This window comes from Hipposideros armiger, unplaced genomic scaffold, assembly GCF_001890085.2.
Source record: "Hipposideros armiger isolate ML-2016 unplaced genomic scaffold, ASM189008v1 scaffold_591, whole genome shotgun sequence".
Classification (NCBI taxonomy): domain Eukaryota; kingdom Metazoa; phylum Chordata; class Mammalia; order Chiroptera; family Hipposideridae; genus Hipposideros; species Hipposideros armiger.
Genome location: NW_017731941.1, coordinates 158,454 through 173,970, shown reverse-complemented (window position 1 = coordinate 173,970; position 15,517 = coordinate 158,454). Strand labels below are relative to the sequence as shown.

The 15,517-nt window shown below is 49.3% G+C and overlaps 2 protein-coding genes across 4 annotated transcripts in view; one reads left to right on the top strand and one right to left on the bottom strand.

The window, feature by feature from the left end:
- Window positions 1-6,765: 6,765 nt before the first annotated feature.
- On the bottom strand, window positions 6,766-9,573 carry SIGMAR1 (sigma non-opioid intracellular receptor 1). Of its 3 annotated transcripts, XR_002121925.1 has the most exons (5): window positions 9,295-9,573; window positions 8,941-9,141; window positions 8,718-8,810; window positions 8,113-8,208; window positions 7,789-7,876 (listed from the first exon to the last, which is right to left on the bottom strand). XR_002121925.1 is itself a non-coding variant. In XM_019624448.1 (4 exons), exons 1-4 carry the CDS (start codon window positions 9,443-9,445, stop codon window positions 7,650-7,652), a joined length of 672 nt encoding a protein of 223 aa, XP_019479993.1. In that variant the 5' UTR covers window positions 9,446-9,573; the 3' UTR covers window positions 6,766-7,649. The 3 variants fall into 3 exon arrangements, 2 of the variants coding, with proteins under 2 accessions (XP_019479993.1, XP_019479994.1); XM_019624448.1 differs by lacking the exon at window positions 8,113-8,208 and having other exon boundaries at window positions 6,766-7,876; XM_019624449.1 differs by lacking the exon at window positions 7,789-7,876 and having other exon boundaries at window positions 8,108-8,208.
- Window positions 9,574-14,503: 4,930 nt separating this feature from the next.
- The window catches only part of GALT (galactose-1-phosphate uridylyltransferase), a 5,158-nt gene continuing 4,144 nt past the window's right edge, over window positions 14,504-15,517 (top strand). Inside the window, exons 1-2 of the mRNA XM_019624479.1 lie at window positions 14,504-14,667; window positions 14,965-15,134. Coding sequence (XP_019480024.1) covers window positions 14,586-14,667; window positions 14,965-15,134 — 252 coding nt within the window. The 5' untranslated portion in view covers window positions 14,504-14,585. The remainder of the gene's footprint in view (window positions 14,668-14,964; window positions 15,135-15,517) is intronic.

Sequence of the window (15,517 nt, the reverse complement as noted above, 5' to 3'; positions counted from 1 at the left end):
GACTGAGGACAGGTAGAGACTGAGCAGATCAAAAAAGATGACAAGGACCAAGAAACAGAGAGAGATGGAGGGGAGAGAGAGAGAGAGAGAGAGTCAATGACAGGGTGACGGAGATATGAACACAGAAATGGAGATGGGACAGAGGGACAAGGAGAGACAGAGATGGGGAGAAACAGACTGAGAGGGACCAAGATGGAGAGAAATAGAGATATCAGGCAGAGACAAGAATGGAGAGACAGAGATGGTGAGAGATGAGATTGATAGAGATACTGGATAGAGAGACAGGGAAGGTAAGACAGAGCGGAGCAAGAGATAAATATCAAAGACCTGAGTGACAGGCAGTCCAAAGAGAGAGACGGAGACAGAGATAATTAGTGAGACGGGTTGAGAGAGACCAGGAAAGACCAACGCAGCAGGAGACAGAAGAGAGAGATTAGAAAGAGATGGGGTGAAACAGTAAATAGAGGGGACAGAGAAACAGAGGGAAAAACAGACGCAGAGACGCAGAGGACTAGAACGGAGGAGGCGCGAGAATAGAAGGTAGCAGGGGCAGAGCCTGGGACAGGGACGGGACTGGGAGGGCAGGGGACGGCGGGGTCTCGACGCCTGCTCTCTGGCTCCCGGCACCCCGCGACCGCACTCACCAGCCTGGCGCGACCCGCTGCCCCTGGCGTCTCCACGGCTTTCCCTCTGCTCCGCCCGCCTCTTGGGTGGCCCCTGCCTCGGCTCGGTTCCACGCTCGGTTCCCCAGCTGTGCGCTCCTGCCGCGGTGCGCTCCTCTGGTCGCGGTGCGCTCACACTGCTCTGCTGGCGGCAGCCACGGGGGCGGGACACGAACAGGGAAGGGCGGGCGGGGACAGAGCAGGGAGAGGCCCCGGTGGGCTCTGCCACTCCCAGCCCCCCAACAGGTGTCCCCACCCTCATACGGCTAGATTCGGGGAGGGGGCGCTGGAGAGCTGCAGGGAGTCGTGAAAGGAGAGTGAGGAGTCCACCGCCACTGGACTTGGGACCAGGGCTCCAGCCTAGCCTCACAAGTTGCACCCCACACACCCTCACTCAGTGCCTGGCATTCACACACAAACAGCTGTGTTCACACACCTGCACACCTTGTCACAAGTTCAGGCATACAGCTGCCCTGTCTCACATACTTGGTTACACAGACACTACAGCACCAAGGGCCTGTGATCACGAGGAGAATCACTCTTCAGTATGCTGGGGTGAGTGTGGAGGGCCTGGATAGAATTGGAACTTCTCCCCATGTCCTGCCCAGGTGCTGTCCCCAACTGCATGCACGCTGCAGTTTGCACAATACATGCACATGGTGGTGGACTCACACACCTCTGCACACACACTCAGAGGTCTCTGAGCTGATTCCACATCCTCAGCAGGGTACACAAGCCACATGGAGATACACAACCACACAATTTTTAGCTCTTTTGACGTTCTATTATGGATATTGTCAAATGTCTACACAAGAAGAGTGAATTAACAGTATTTCAGCAGTGATCAGCCTTTTGTCCATCTTCACATACACCCTCCACCCACGTGTGCATGACACCCCAGGTTATATCTCTAGACCCCTTCAGCCAACTGATTCAGGCCCACCCAACCCCCAGTTATCCCCCAGATGCTGAGATGCTGTTCCTTATTTGGGGGTCCTGATGGGAGGTCACAATTTCTCCTTTGAGCAGCCTGGAGCCAACTCTTCTCAGGCACCCTCATACATCCCCCAATTTCTTCCTGTACCCAAGGGAATCAACTCACCAAAAGCAGGAGGGCTACCTGGAGGTGATGCCAAGTGTGTGAGAGAACATGTACCTGCAGTGGTGACACCTGGCATAGGTGTGAAATTGCTGTCAAACCCAAACTCAGGACCATCCCCTGACCTCATACCCAGTGAGGCAAGATTCCTCCAGCAGGCAGAAATTCAGGTGTGACTTTTGCTTCCTCTCTCCTCACCCACCCTCTCCTAATAAGTCCCCTCCTCTCAGACCCAGCTTGCTCTGGCCTGGGCCACCAGCTCTTCTCACCAGGATCTTGTGATAGGTGACACCTGCCCTGCTCTCCCTATCTCTAGCCTCCACCTTTGTCCCAAGCCCGGCTCCCACTGTGGCACTAAGTCCTTGTTCTCTCTGGCCCATCCCTGGCCATGGTTAGGTTCAGTCCTGCTCACCCCTTTGGCTCACTCTAGTGCCCTCCCACTCAGATTTCAGGCCTGAAGGTGTCAGACACGCTCCGACCAGGAAGCCTCGGTAATCCAACTACCTTCAGTACTGAAGCCCTCTCCCACATGGCTTTGTGTGATGAGTTCTCCTGGAGCAACGTCAAGCCCCTTCCTCTGCTCACCTCTCTCTGAGGCCAAGCCCACAGAGGGGAGAATCAGTGAATGGGCGGAGGCAGACAACCGGCCCTGGGGACCTCCTGGGGGACTAGAGGGCAGAGGATAGAGATTTGCAACCTCCTGTGCTCAGCTTGCTCTTTCCCCACAGCATCCCCTGGCTGCTCATGGAAGAGCTACCTGGAGGGAGACAGATGGTAAGATTCCTCTTGGAAAGTAGGAACTGGCTTCAGGAAATTCCAGTTCTGAGGGTTTGGAGATTGCTTTTCTGGGGCCTGAGGGGGAGGAGAGGGGCAAGGAAGTGGGCAGCTACTCCCAAAAGAAAAAGAATCAATCTAGCATAATAAACCCTCCTTTGGGGTCTGAACCAGAAGAGCTACAACTGGAATGGGCTAAGAGGAGGGAGTAAGCCTGACTAGGACCTGGTTTATCTCTCTCTTCATCTGTGAAAAGGAAGGGCTGTCTCTTATACCCATACACAGCCCCCATCTGACCTTATCTCTTAGAGAGAAAAAGACAGACAAACCTAGACCTCCATTCATCCAACACATATTTACTGAGACCTACTTTATACCAGGCCCTGTTGCACACAGTAGTAAATAAAGTCCCTACAATAATGGTATATAATTCCAGTAGGGGAAATATATAGTGTGCCAGATGACGGTAAGCAAAATGAAAAATAAAAACAAACAAAAAAAACCACACCAAAATCTGGGTTGGGGGAATAGAGAGGGAAAGGTGTTATTAGTTACCTATTATTGCATAACAAATTACACTCAAACTTAGCAGTTTAAAATAACAAACATTTATTTGATCTCACAGTTCTGTGGATCAGGAATTTGAAAGTGGCTTAGCTGGGGGATTCTGGCTCACTGTCTCTCATGAGGTTGTGGTAAAAATGCTGGCTACAGTTGCAGTCATCTGAAGGTTTGACTGAGACGGGAGGATCCACTTCCAGGATGGCTCACTCACAGGGCCGTTGGCAGGAGGCTGTTCTCCCCAGGTGGACCTCTTCATAAGGGAGGACTTCATGCCTGAGTGTCCTCCCAACATGGCAGTTGATTTCCCCCCAGAGAAGTAACCAAGAAAGAGGCTAAAGAGGCAGCAATGCTTTTATGGCCTAGTCTTGGAAGTCACACACTGTCACTTCTGCCGTATATTATTTGTTAAAAGTACATAATTAGGTCCAGCCCACATTCCAAGGTAAGGGAATTAGGCTTTACCTGTTAAAGGGAGGAATATCAAAAATTTCATGGAAGTATTTTAAAACCACCACAGAAGGGCTGTTATTACACACGTTAAGGGAAGGACTCACTGAGCAGGAATTGAAGGAGGGGAGGAAAAAAGCCATGTGGTTACCTAGAGAAGAGCATTGCAGGCAGAGTAGCTGGTGCACATATCCTAAGGTGGAAGTTTGCTTGATGTGTCAGAAGACAAGCAAGGAGGCCACTGGGCTAAAACAGGGTGGCTGAGGTGAATGAATGGTCAGAGGTAACATGGGCCTTGGAGTAGGTTCCTGGAGGAAGTGAAAGGACTGGATGAGATGGGAAGGTGATGGAAATGTCTGAGCAGAGGGTGAAAGGCTGTCTGGCTGTTGTGTGGAGAACCCTCCACATCGGATGCAGGCATGAGGATCAATTAGGAGTCCATTGCAATAATCCAGGCAAAAGATGATGGTGGTTTGGACCAGGGTAGTAGCAGTGGAGGTAACAAGTGGTTATATTCTCGATATGTTTCAAAGATGAAACTGACAGGATCTGTTGATGCCTTGAATATGGGATGTGAAAGAATAAGAGGTATTCAAGATGACTCCAAGGTTTTTGGCCTAGGCAGGTAGGTAAATGGAGATATCCTTAACCGAGATAGTAAACTCTAAAGGAAATGCAGGATTGGGAGAAATCAGTTTGTGTTGGACATTTTAAGTCTGAGATGCCAATTAGACAACCAGGTGGAGATATCAGGTAGAGATGGAGGTAGTTGGTTATCTGAAGTTGATATCTGTAGCTCAGAAAAGAGGTTTACACTGAGACAAAAAATTAGGAGTCACCACATAGAGATGGTAAAGGTCCATCCATGTTGTTGCAAATGGCTTTTTTGATGGCTGAATAATATTCCATTATATACACGCATACCACATTTTCTTTATTCATCCTTGAGGGCATTATGCTAAGTGAAATAAGTTGGCTAGAGAAAGATAAATACTCCATGTTCTCACTTATAATGGTATCTAAAAAAACAAAACAAAACAAACCTCATAGAAACAGAGAACAGATTGGTGAATGCTAGAGGCCACATGTGGGGGATATGGGTGAAGGTGGACAAAAGGTACAAACTTACAGTTATAAGATAAATAAGTCCCGGGCATGTAATATACAGCATAGTGACTATAGTTAACAGTACTATATTGTATATTTGAAAGTTGCTAAGAGTGTAGATCCTGGAAGTTCTTATCACAAGAAAAAAATAATTTGTAACTATGTGAGGTGATGTTAACTAAATTTATTGTGGTAATCATTTCACAATATATACATATATCATTATGTTGTACGCCTTAATCTAATTGTGTCAATTATATCTCAATAAAATGGGGGGGGGGAGAGACATACATATGGTAGCTAAAGTCTTGGAATGATTGAGATCACTTGTGTAGACAGAGAACTTTGAGGATTAAGTACGTACTGGGAAGTCAGAGCTTTAACAGGTAAGAAAGATCTAGTAAAGGAGGCAAGGGAGTAGTGTACTGGAAACCAAAAGTATTTTAAGAGTGATTGTGTCAGGGCCGGCCGAGTGGCTCAGTTGGTTAAGAGCTCGCTCAAGAGTTTGAGCTCTGAGCAACAGCGGTTCGATGCCCGGCCCGAGCTGAGCCGCTGAGCTGCCAACAGGTAGCAGGATGGCTCAGCTAAAAAAAAAAAAAAGAGTGATTGTGTCAAATGAAAGCTAAGAAGACATAACCTCTGGATTTAGCAACAGAGACGGGAAGGAACCTGGGAACCTAGTCTTGTGTGAAAGAGGAGGAGATGTGAGGGGAGCTGGGGCATCCCTGATAGATGCTGGCTGAGCCTAGAGGAAGAGCTGGGTTACAGGAGAAATCCTTGGAGGCTTGACTTTGCAACCCATAATCCACGGAGAGGCCCCAGCCAGTACCTGTCATGGCCAACGTGGTGGTGCCGTGTCAGGAAGGCCATTTTGCCTGGGCCTCACATTCATTCACAGCTACAAATTTAGACTTTGGATGTTGTTTTCACATGATTACACATGTAGTCTTGTATTTTTGTTCATTCGAATGTCAAATTTTTAGAAGAGACAATTTTTACAACCATGTTCCTCCCATTTTTAATATACAGTGATACCTTGGTTTGTGAGCACAATTCGTTCCAGAAACAAACTACTCATACTGCAAGACATTGCTCGTTTACCACATTAGAATGTATTAGAAATATTTGCTCATCTTGCAGAACACTCACAAACCAAGTCACTCGCAATCCAAGATTTTACTGTACTAGGAATCCTAAGAAGTGAGAGTGGCCTGGGCCTTACTCAACCTCAGAGCAGGGCTAGGAGGATGAGGCAAGTGAGGCATCCAGGGCACAAAATTTAAGGGCAAGTGCAGGGTACCTGGATGTGCACCTTAGGCACCTCTCTTGCCTCATACTATTGGGTTGTCGGAAAAGTCATGACGCATTTTTGCAACAAAAAACAGAAAAAATAAGTCATGACTTTTCCAACAACCCAATAGTTCCAGCCCCACCTACCTAAGACACCACCAGATAGTGTGCCAGCTCCCTCCCCCCAGGAGCCTCCACATTAGTGAGGGGTCCTGGAGAAGGCAGGCTGGAGAATAGAAACTCCTGGGTAGGAAGTGGACGTGGTACTGAGGAAACCCAGAAAAAAGCAGAGAATTTGGCCTCTTTCAGCTCAAAAGTGGGTGCACACTGCCACCTCGTGGCCATCCAGGGCAGGACGCCCAGGACTGTTTCCAGGCTGGCACTGGCAAGACCAAGACACACATCTCATCCAGCCTCGTTTTTGGTTTTTTTTCCATTTATTTTGTTCTTTAGATTCCACATGTAAGTGAGATCACATGGTATTTGTCTTTCTCCATCTGACTTATTTCACTTAGCATAATACCCTTAGGTCCGTCCATATTGTTGTAAATGGTACAGCCCTGAATTTCTTAAACTGCAGCGTTCAAAATTTGTGGAGAGGATCTAATTAAATTTACTGACTTTAAGACCTCAAGCCAGAATTGACCTTTGGGGATTGGGCACAGTAATCTGTAGAGTCAATGAGCCTCCTATCTCAGTCTTGAGCACACTCAAGTATACAGCTACTGTCTTATAAACTCCATCTCACAACAAGGGAGAGGCCTTCCTGAGGACCCCCAGGAATTAGCAGGTTTTCCTGCTGCTCAGATACACAAAGAAATGTAACTGTTCAACAGATCTTTATTAACAGAGACAGATGGACAGAGAATGCAGCAAGGGCAGTCTAAAAGCTGTGATGGGTGTGTGTGTGTGTGTGTGTGTGTGTGTGTGTGTGTGTAGAAAAAGCCTTCTCTAGGCCAGGGATGGCCCCGTGGACCTAGACCCACCTCTCCAGATCCTCTCCCCAGGGGTGGGCCCTGGGCTGAGGTCAGCCTCCCCACCACACCTCTGAGGGAAGAATGGGGGTCTTTCAGGATAGGAGGGACCCTGACCTCAGCATCCTCATTTTTCTGGCTCCCCAGCTGACTTGGTCGCTGAGAGGGTGGGGGACAGGCCACGAGGGCACTTGCATAGCAGGGGAACAGAACAGGGGTAAGGCATATGGTGAGGACAGGGAGATCAAGGGGAAGGGCATCATAGCTGCAGATGAAGGGTGCCTCCAAAGGCAGCTCCTCATTTCCCAATTGCTGCTGGGTTGAGGGGTCAGACCCAGGCAGAGTGTAATACCCACCCTCACTCCTAACTCCAGAGCCCTGTCTGGGGGCAGGGAAGCTCTGGAAACGCCTGAGTTAGTGAGTGAAGCGTGTGTTATGGGTGTTTGAATATGACTGGACCCCTTGGTATATGTGGGGCTCCCTCTCTGAGTGGTTGTGAATGCACAATGTTGCTGTACACATGGGATTCGGTATCTGAATGCATGTCCCATGTTCCCACAGGTCTCTATGTTTAGTTGTATAAGCATGTATGTCCTTTCTTGTACACCAGGAACTCAGTATCTGTATGTTATGAATATGTCCTTGTCTTTTCACATAGGCTCCAGCAAGTGGATGTTGTACAAGCCTGCCTGTTCCTGTTCCATCCACAGGTCCTTCTTCAGGCCTGGCTGGTCAGGGGTCCTGGCCAAAGAGGTAGGTAGTGAGCTCGAGCCGGAGGCCCCGGGCATAGGCGCGAAGAGTGTAGAACAGGGTGAGGAAGTCCTGAGTGCTGAAGATTGTGTCAGCCAGCGCGAAGGCCAGGGTAGATGGGATTACACCCCGGCCATACTCCACCATCCATGTGTTTGGCCCCCACTCCACAGCGGTTGCCTCACCAGGTCCGTGCACCACTGTTTCCCCTGGGGGACACGGAGCACCCACATTAGGAGCTTACCCCTGCCCTTCCATTGCTGCCACCTCCCTGGCCCATGGGCTGTCTAGTGGTAGGTAATGGAGAGGGAGCTTAAGGAAAGGAAAAAGCCTGACCTCACTGGCCAGGTTGGCCATCTGGAGAGGTAAAGGCCAAGATGGCCATTCCTGAATTTTCCTCTGGCTTATGTCCTCCCTTGGGGGAAGCCAAGGAGGGGCACCTCACCTGGTCATGGGCCACTGTACAGGAGTCATGAAAGTCTGCATTTCCAAGCAAGCCTCACTCATATCAAGCAGAAATTTAGCTAAACTTGGGCTGAGCCTGTTAGATACAGAGGGGTGGTTATAAGACTTGTGAGGCTTTCTGAGAAATTTAACTGTTCAATTACAATGCCTGCCATACTTGTCACACTCAACATCAAACTTACTTGGAAGTCCAAACCTACTTTTTATGTAAAATATTTCACTGTATAAAAAAGGAAGACAACTGTCTGCTTTGTCTTTGGAGGTATGAGAAATTATAATCAGAAATTATCTAATTGTCTCCCCAACAACTGCTGGAGCACTGGATAAGTAAAATAGTGTCTTGGTAGATAAGAATCAGACATGGTCAACAGGAAGCTGTTATGTTTGTTTCCTTTTGACAGAGGAAAGCAACAGGGAAGTCTTCAACCCTGCCTCAACCAACCACCTGTAGCCTATCTAGGGGGGTAAGGGAACCAGGGGGAGGGCCCTTCAACACACCACCTTTCTATGCCATGGCTCTCCTCCCCAACTATGGGCATCACAGAATGAAGGGACCCACTTCTCTGACAGAACTTCCCTACCCACCTGGGTAGAAGACCTCACTTTTGGTAGTGCCCTCTCTCCACTGGTGGAAGGTGCCAGAGATGATGGTGTCCGAGATCTCAGCCCAATAGCGCCCTGCGGGACAATCAGATGAACACCGAATAGCAGGGTATCTCTGCTATCACATGGCCTGGCCAAACAGAAAGGAGGGCATGGGCCCTTGTGCAGCCCCAGCCTCCCAGTCCGGCCCACCGCCAGCACTGACCAGAGTGGCCGCCAGAGCCCAGGGCGGTGCCGAAGAGCAGCACGTACTCGGACAGCGAAGCATGCAGAAGGCACATGGCGCCCATCCAGCCGCCCGCGTTCACGAACACCCACTGCAGCTCCTCATCCGGCAGCACGTGGCCTGGGTGCAACCGCCGCAGCTCCACGATCAGCCGGGAGAAGGCCAGTTCGTGATCCAGTCCTGACGGGGACAGAGGAACAACACAATCAGGGCCAGCACCGGCCCCGAACTTGGGAATGACGCCCTCGGAACCCCCAGCTCGGCCCGGAACTCCCCAGCCCACTGCCTTCCACCCGTTCATTCACTCGCTCACCCGCCCGCTCGCCCGCTCACCCGCGTACTGCCGCGCCAGCTGCGCGATCTCTTCGTGCTGGAAGACGAAACTCTGCGTGCCCTGCCAGAGCCAGACCACCTGGGCGAGTACAGCCGCTGCAGCCAGGAGCAGCGCGGCCCACGCCCACCGCCTGCCGACGGCCCACTGCATCCCAGAGGGCAGCTTGACAAAACGCAGCACAAGTGGAAGCTGGAGCCTGAGGCTATGCTTCTCCCACCCTCCTAGCCTACCGCGGGCCCTCCAGGACCCGTTCCCCCGCCACCACCGTGGTACGGCTCTCCCTGGCCAATCGGAACTGTCCGGGCTCCCCAGGCACCGCCCCCTAGGATTGTACCATTTGCTAGCGGGGAGCAGGGAGCACGGAGGGGTGGGGCAGCGCTGCGCGCAGGAGGTAAAGGGAGAGGGGCCAAGCCCTCCTAGCTGCCTACATTAGGGCCTCCAGGCAGGGTCTCTCGAGCGCCATCCTACTTGCTGGTAGGGGTTGGTGGCGGTGAGACCCAGAAAGGACTCCCCCCTGGTCTCACTGACTGGTGAAACGGGCGAGCCCGGAAGCAGAGCCTCCCCGCATAGCCTTCCCGCATTCGTGATTCTTAAGGCCCACCTTTGCTAGCACAGAAGGCGGTTGGAGGAACTTCAACCTGGGGATGAAGGCGTTCTGGAGGCGGTGACACCTGAGCAGTGTCTTTAAGGGAGTTGGGAAGGGCATTCCAGCCAATGAGACCTACTCCAAGAGCAAAAGCACCCAGGAGACAGTGTGGGTTCTTCAAGGGCCTACAGTTCATTCTTTCTTCTGAAACAAAATGTGAGAGGAGGCTTTTGTAAACCAACTGAGGGTTATGGTAGGGGAGAGATTAAAAAAAAAAAGAGAGATGCAAAAGCAAGAAAAGAGGCAGCATAGTGCAGGGGTTAAGAAAGAAACTCTGGAGCTGGATTCTCTGGGTTAAAAGCCTGGCTCCTACCACCTACTAGTTGTGTGATCTTGGGCAAGTTACTTAAACTCCTTGTGACTCAGTTTTCTCATCTGTAAAGAGACAAGTGAAAGTACCTACTTCATAGTACATACCTTCATTGCGATGAAGAGTAAATGAATTAATATTTATAAAGCAATTAGTACCTGGCACATGGTGTCATATGTGTTAGTGACATAAAACATAAAGGAGAGGAAACTGGAAGAGCTTGGCCTTACACGTGAGGGTGATGAAATGAGGGGTCAACACAGTCAAATATAATTGAGAGGTCCAATAAAATGATGGAAAATAGTCATTAGGTTTCTCAGTAGGGGCATGTAGCAAAGATGATGCTATACATTCACAAATCCATTTCCTTTTGCCCTTGAGCAGCCAGGTTATGTTCCACAGTCTATTCTATAGTTAGATGAGGCCATGTGATTGTGTTCTGGCTAATGCAGTAGAGGCAGAAATGATGTATACGTCACTTCCAGGTCTGGTTCCTAAAAATCTTCTGTGAAGTTCTTTACGTTCTTTTTTCCTCATCTATTATCACAGTTACATAGAGTTAAGCAGTTACTGGAGAATTCAGAATGCTGTATGTGACAGAGCTCGCCTTCTCCCTCACAATGGACTGTGGTGCTAAGCCACTGAGTTTGGGGGTTGTTTGTTACAGCAACTAAGATTACTTACCCTGAATAATACAGAGCAAAAGACACGTTGCAATGTTCTGTGCAGGTAAGTGTAGAGGCGGGGAAGATGGACTATTTTTTGAGAAACTATGCCAAGAAGGGGAAGATAAAGAAGGGATTATCTAGAGGAGAATGCAGAATTGAGGGAACATTATTATTTTTTTTATTAGCTCTAGTTTCTGTGACACTCCTGGGCTGACCATTCTCTAAGAACCCTGATTAGCAGGGCTTAGCCAAAAAATCTGTCTTCTGCTTCCCTGTTCCAGGCAGAACCCTCTGGGGCTATCTAGGCCTGCAGTTCCCCTATCCGGTCTTTCAGAAATCTCCAGCACACACTATTTAAAAACAAACAAACAAAACCCCAAATTGTCCTTTGACCTTGAAGGGGTTCAGAACAGAACTCCCTAAGATGTGCCACTTTGGCATGTGAATTATTTTGAGCTGAAGGCAATTGAGACCTTGTGGGCTCACAAGAAACTTTTGCCTCTCTCTTAAAGAATTTAAATTTAGGTCCTTGCCCATAATAAGAGTTATTACCAGAAATAACTTCATGACCTATCTATATAGCAGATATATACTTATACAGATATATACTTCTAATTACTGAACATCTGTTGTTATCATCCTGCAATGACCTTCTTACCTGAAGCCCCAAGGTTCTTTACCTCATCCTTAGCTCAGAATGCTATGTATACCTCATTTTAACTTCCTGTCTCTGAACCTTTCATGTATGTGAAGTCTATGACTCTCTCATGTATGTGACGTTCCCATATGTACACAGGTAATTAAATTTTGTTGCTTTCTCTTGTTTTTTTAAGATTTTATTGGGGAATTGGGGGAGGGGAACAGACAACTTACTGTCCTTTTGTTCTTCAGTCTAGTTGTGGAGGACGTTGCTTCACTGGCCCATGTTGGTATTACCATTGCATTCTTCCCGGGTGAGGGTCGCTTGCTGGCCATTGGACGGCTGCTCATGGCAGCTGACGAAAGCTCACACCAGCTGCTGGTCAGCCCCACTGTAGCCTATGCTGTCACTGGCGACTCACGGCAGCCCAGCTCCAGGTGGAGCTGTTGTTCACCATCTTAGCTGTAGAGGGCGCAGCGTCACTGGCCCACATGTGGGATCCAAACCGGGGCCCTGCTGCTCAGAGCTGGTGTCCCAAGCCAACTCTTAACCAATGCGCTACTTGGCCAGCCCTTGTTGTCTCTTGTTAATGTGTCTCGTCGATTTGATTATTAGACCAGCCTTAAGAACCTAGAAAGGTAGAAGAAAGTTTCTTTCTCCTCTACAGCTTTCAGATGGTCTAAGGAAGGGGAATAAGGGTCTGGGGGGGGTCACAGCCACCTTCCCTAGATATCATAGAAGAGATTACACCTCTGAGATCTTGGAGGGAAAGGGCTGAGTAGGTCCCATCTCAGCCAGCCTCTTCTTTCCCCCAAAAAATGACCTAGGAGAGAAACAGAGAAAGGAGAGTTTTGATGATAGTCCTGAAGAGATGTTTTTGAAGAGGGTCAGGAGTTAATAGTAACATGATCCAGGGAGTGACACTGAAGCACTGGTGTTCTTGGGGAAAATGGGACTGCCTCCAAAATCTATTCACTCAAATAATAAAGACAGCTGAGAGAACAGAAAAGCAGATCTTCTATTCCCCCTTTCCCCCTATACTATGAGCAGCCAGTGAAACAGGTAGTCACATGCCCCTCTCAACCCTTCTCACCCTCACACACGCACCCTTTCTCAGCTCCCTGTTCCCTGCCCCCTACCTAGTGGCCTTTTCAGAATTCAGTCAGAGGACCCTAGGGCAGAGATTAGGTAAATGACCAATGACCCAGTTTTTGCATATGAGCTGCAAAACACCTGGCTTGGCCAGGCCTGGCTTGAGGGAAGGGGCCTCCCTACCTCTGCCCAACTTCTAGTTTACTTGAATTTCATTAAGGTCTTAGGGGCATCTTAGAGTAGTGGGAAGAGACAGGAAATTTGGGTTCAAATTGTAGCGTGGCCACTCATCCTCTGGGTGACCTTGAGGCCTCTGCTTCCCACTGTGAAATTGGGAGGAGGTTCAGACAATATTTAGGTGGCTCTTGAAAAGTGCCAGGAGAATAATTAATTTGAATTTTATTCTAATATTAGCCAACTGGTTTGATCCAAGGAAAAGTTGGAGAAGGGGAGGGGATGTGTAAACAACCCTGACCCCACCCAGATGGTGGCTGGAGTTACTGATGGTCCTGTCCTCCCCACATTTTCAGATTTTTTATAGCCTTTTTACCTCACCCGTTTGTGCTTTTGGTGTGGGCAGGGGATGTGGTGGGGGAGAAAGAGAGAATATGGTTATGTTGATGAAAAAAGTGTCCAAACCTTTAGAAAGTTTGAAGTTTATTTGAGCCAAATTTTGAGGACATGCCTAGAAGCAAAATCTCAACAGATTGAGAAAATACACCGGAAAATGGCAGTTTTGTAGTTCCTTTTATACATTTAGAATCAAAGAATAAAACGTAAGGCAGGTACGTGAAATCCATTGGTGGTAGATTAAGGAGGTGGGAGAAAGCAAAGCAGGGAAATCTTTAGGACTGGATAAAAAGTAAAATGGAGAAACATACTTCTTTCACATTGGTGGGTACAGGATAGTTAATAATGAACATTTACAGCACAGAGAGATGGTACATAGGGAAAAAGATAACAATGAGGGGTTCTGTGATCTTGCGCAATTGTGCAGTTGTGTATTTGAGGGGTCTGGAAAAGAAAATTACTCTGGCATTTTAAAGATATGTTATTCTAGATGCATAAGAACAATGAACAGAGAGCTCACTTAAGGTAAAGATTGACCTTTGCTGAGGAAGATAGATATATATATAGGCTTGGGCTGTGACTACCCGCTATGACCTGTCTAGTTAGGAATTTGTGATCAGATCACCATGTGTAGTTACTTTTGGTCACTGAGCTTGTCAGGCTTATTACATAGCCTCTTTTTCATTCACAGTTATTTAGCCTTTTCTTCTCCAAATCTGTTTCTGCTACCTGAAGGGGATGAAGTATGGTTATGGTGAAGTACCCACTCCTCCAGGTAATACTTGAGGCCAGGGTTCAGCTGAAGCAGATCAATGCCTGATTCCCCCCGCCCCACACCCCTTTGCTTGTCCTCCACCATAGCCACTGAGCAAGTAAATGAGGTCATTGTGGATCCAGGGTTATACCCTTACTTGGCCCTAGAATGTAAACCCCAGGAGGACAGAATCCATGCCTGACTTGTGCACACAGGGGCATCTTTTTGCCCCATGTGGAGCCTAGGTGCCTGACACAGGGTAGACAGATACTCAGTAAATATTTGCTGAATGAATGACCAAATGAATGACTGAATACTGTAAAGAAATCTTGTAAGTGTCCTGGAGCCAAAGGGTCTGCCGTAAGGTATGTTTCACAGAAGTTTTTCCAGAGCTTTGGCCCTGGAGTGGAGAGGGATCACCAAAGTCACCCCCTATAGAGCTAGGCTGCCCTGAACCACACCCCCAGGTGGCTGGTCGTTCCCTCAGACAGTCACGCGCCGGCGACCAGCCAATCATCGGGGGCGGGGCGGAGCTGAGAAGACAGAGAGATGGGTGACAGGCCCCTGGGCAGACGTTCCTGATTATCCCCCCGCGACAACTTGTAGCCTCATGTCGAGCAGCGGAGCGGGTCCTGAGCAGAACCGGCAGGCGTCAGAAGCGGACGCCACCACTACAACCTTCCTGGCAAGAGGTAACTGCAAGGTGGGCGGGACTCACTGGGACGCGGAGCAGAGCCCTTCCTTTTCTTAGGAAGTTGAAATCCCTACCCCCAGGTCGGCGCGCCTACCCCGCCAGGCCTGCGCGGCGGAGACACTCTCTTGTTGGCCTGCAGGCTACTTGGCGCTGGGAACGCCCAAGCCCAGCCCTTCAGCTCCTGAGCTGGACGGGGCCGAGAGGGTGTCTCCGAGTTTTGGCCTGCGGGTGGGTGAGACCCAGGAACGAGGGGGGAAGAGAGATCTGCTGACTGATCTTTACTCTTTGCCCCCAGAGCATCAGCATATCCGCTACAACCCGCTACAGGATGAGTGGGTGCTGGTGTCAGCTCACCGTATGAAGAGGCCCTGGCAGGGGCAAGTAGAGCCCTCGCTTTTGAAAACAGTGCCCCGCCATGACCCCCACAACCCTCTGTGTCCTGGGGCCACACGGGCCAATGGAGAGGTGAGCCTTTAGAGCCTACATCTGCAGGCTGGGCCAGGGGGAGTAGCTCCCCCTTAGAGCTACCCCTCACCCACAGGGTAGTGGACCATCTTCTGGGTCATATCTCATCAAGTCTTTTTGACCCCAGAGTGGGTCTTCCTCACCGTCTTGTAGCCTGTCCAGCCCTTGAAGCCCACCAGATGACCCGTGGTATGGGGCAGCGTGTCACGTCCTGCGTGGCAAGGGCAAATGGGACACGAGAGGGGCGACGCAGATTGAATAAGAACAAGAGACAGAGGTAAGATTTAAGAGCGAGACCAAGGGACTCAGCCTTCAGAGATAGACTGAGCCACCGAATCCGGTCGACGCATGGTTTTTATTGATTATTTTCAAGGAAGTAAACT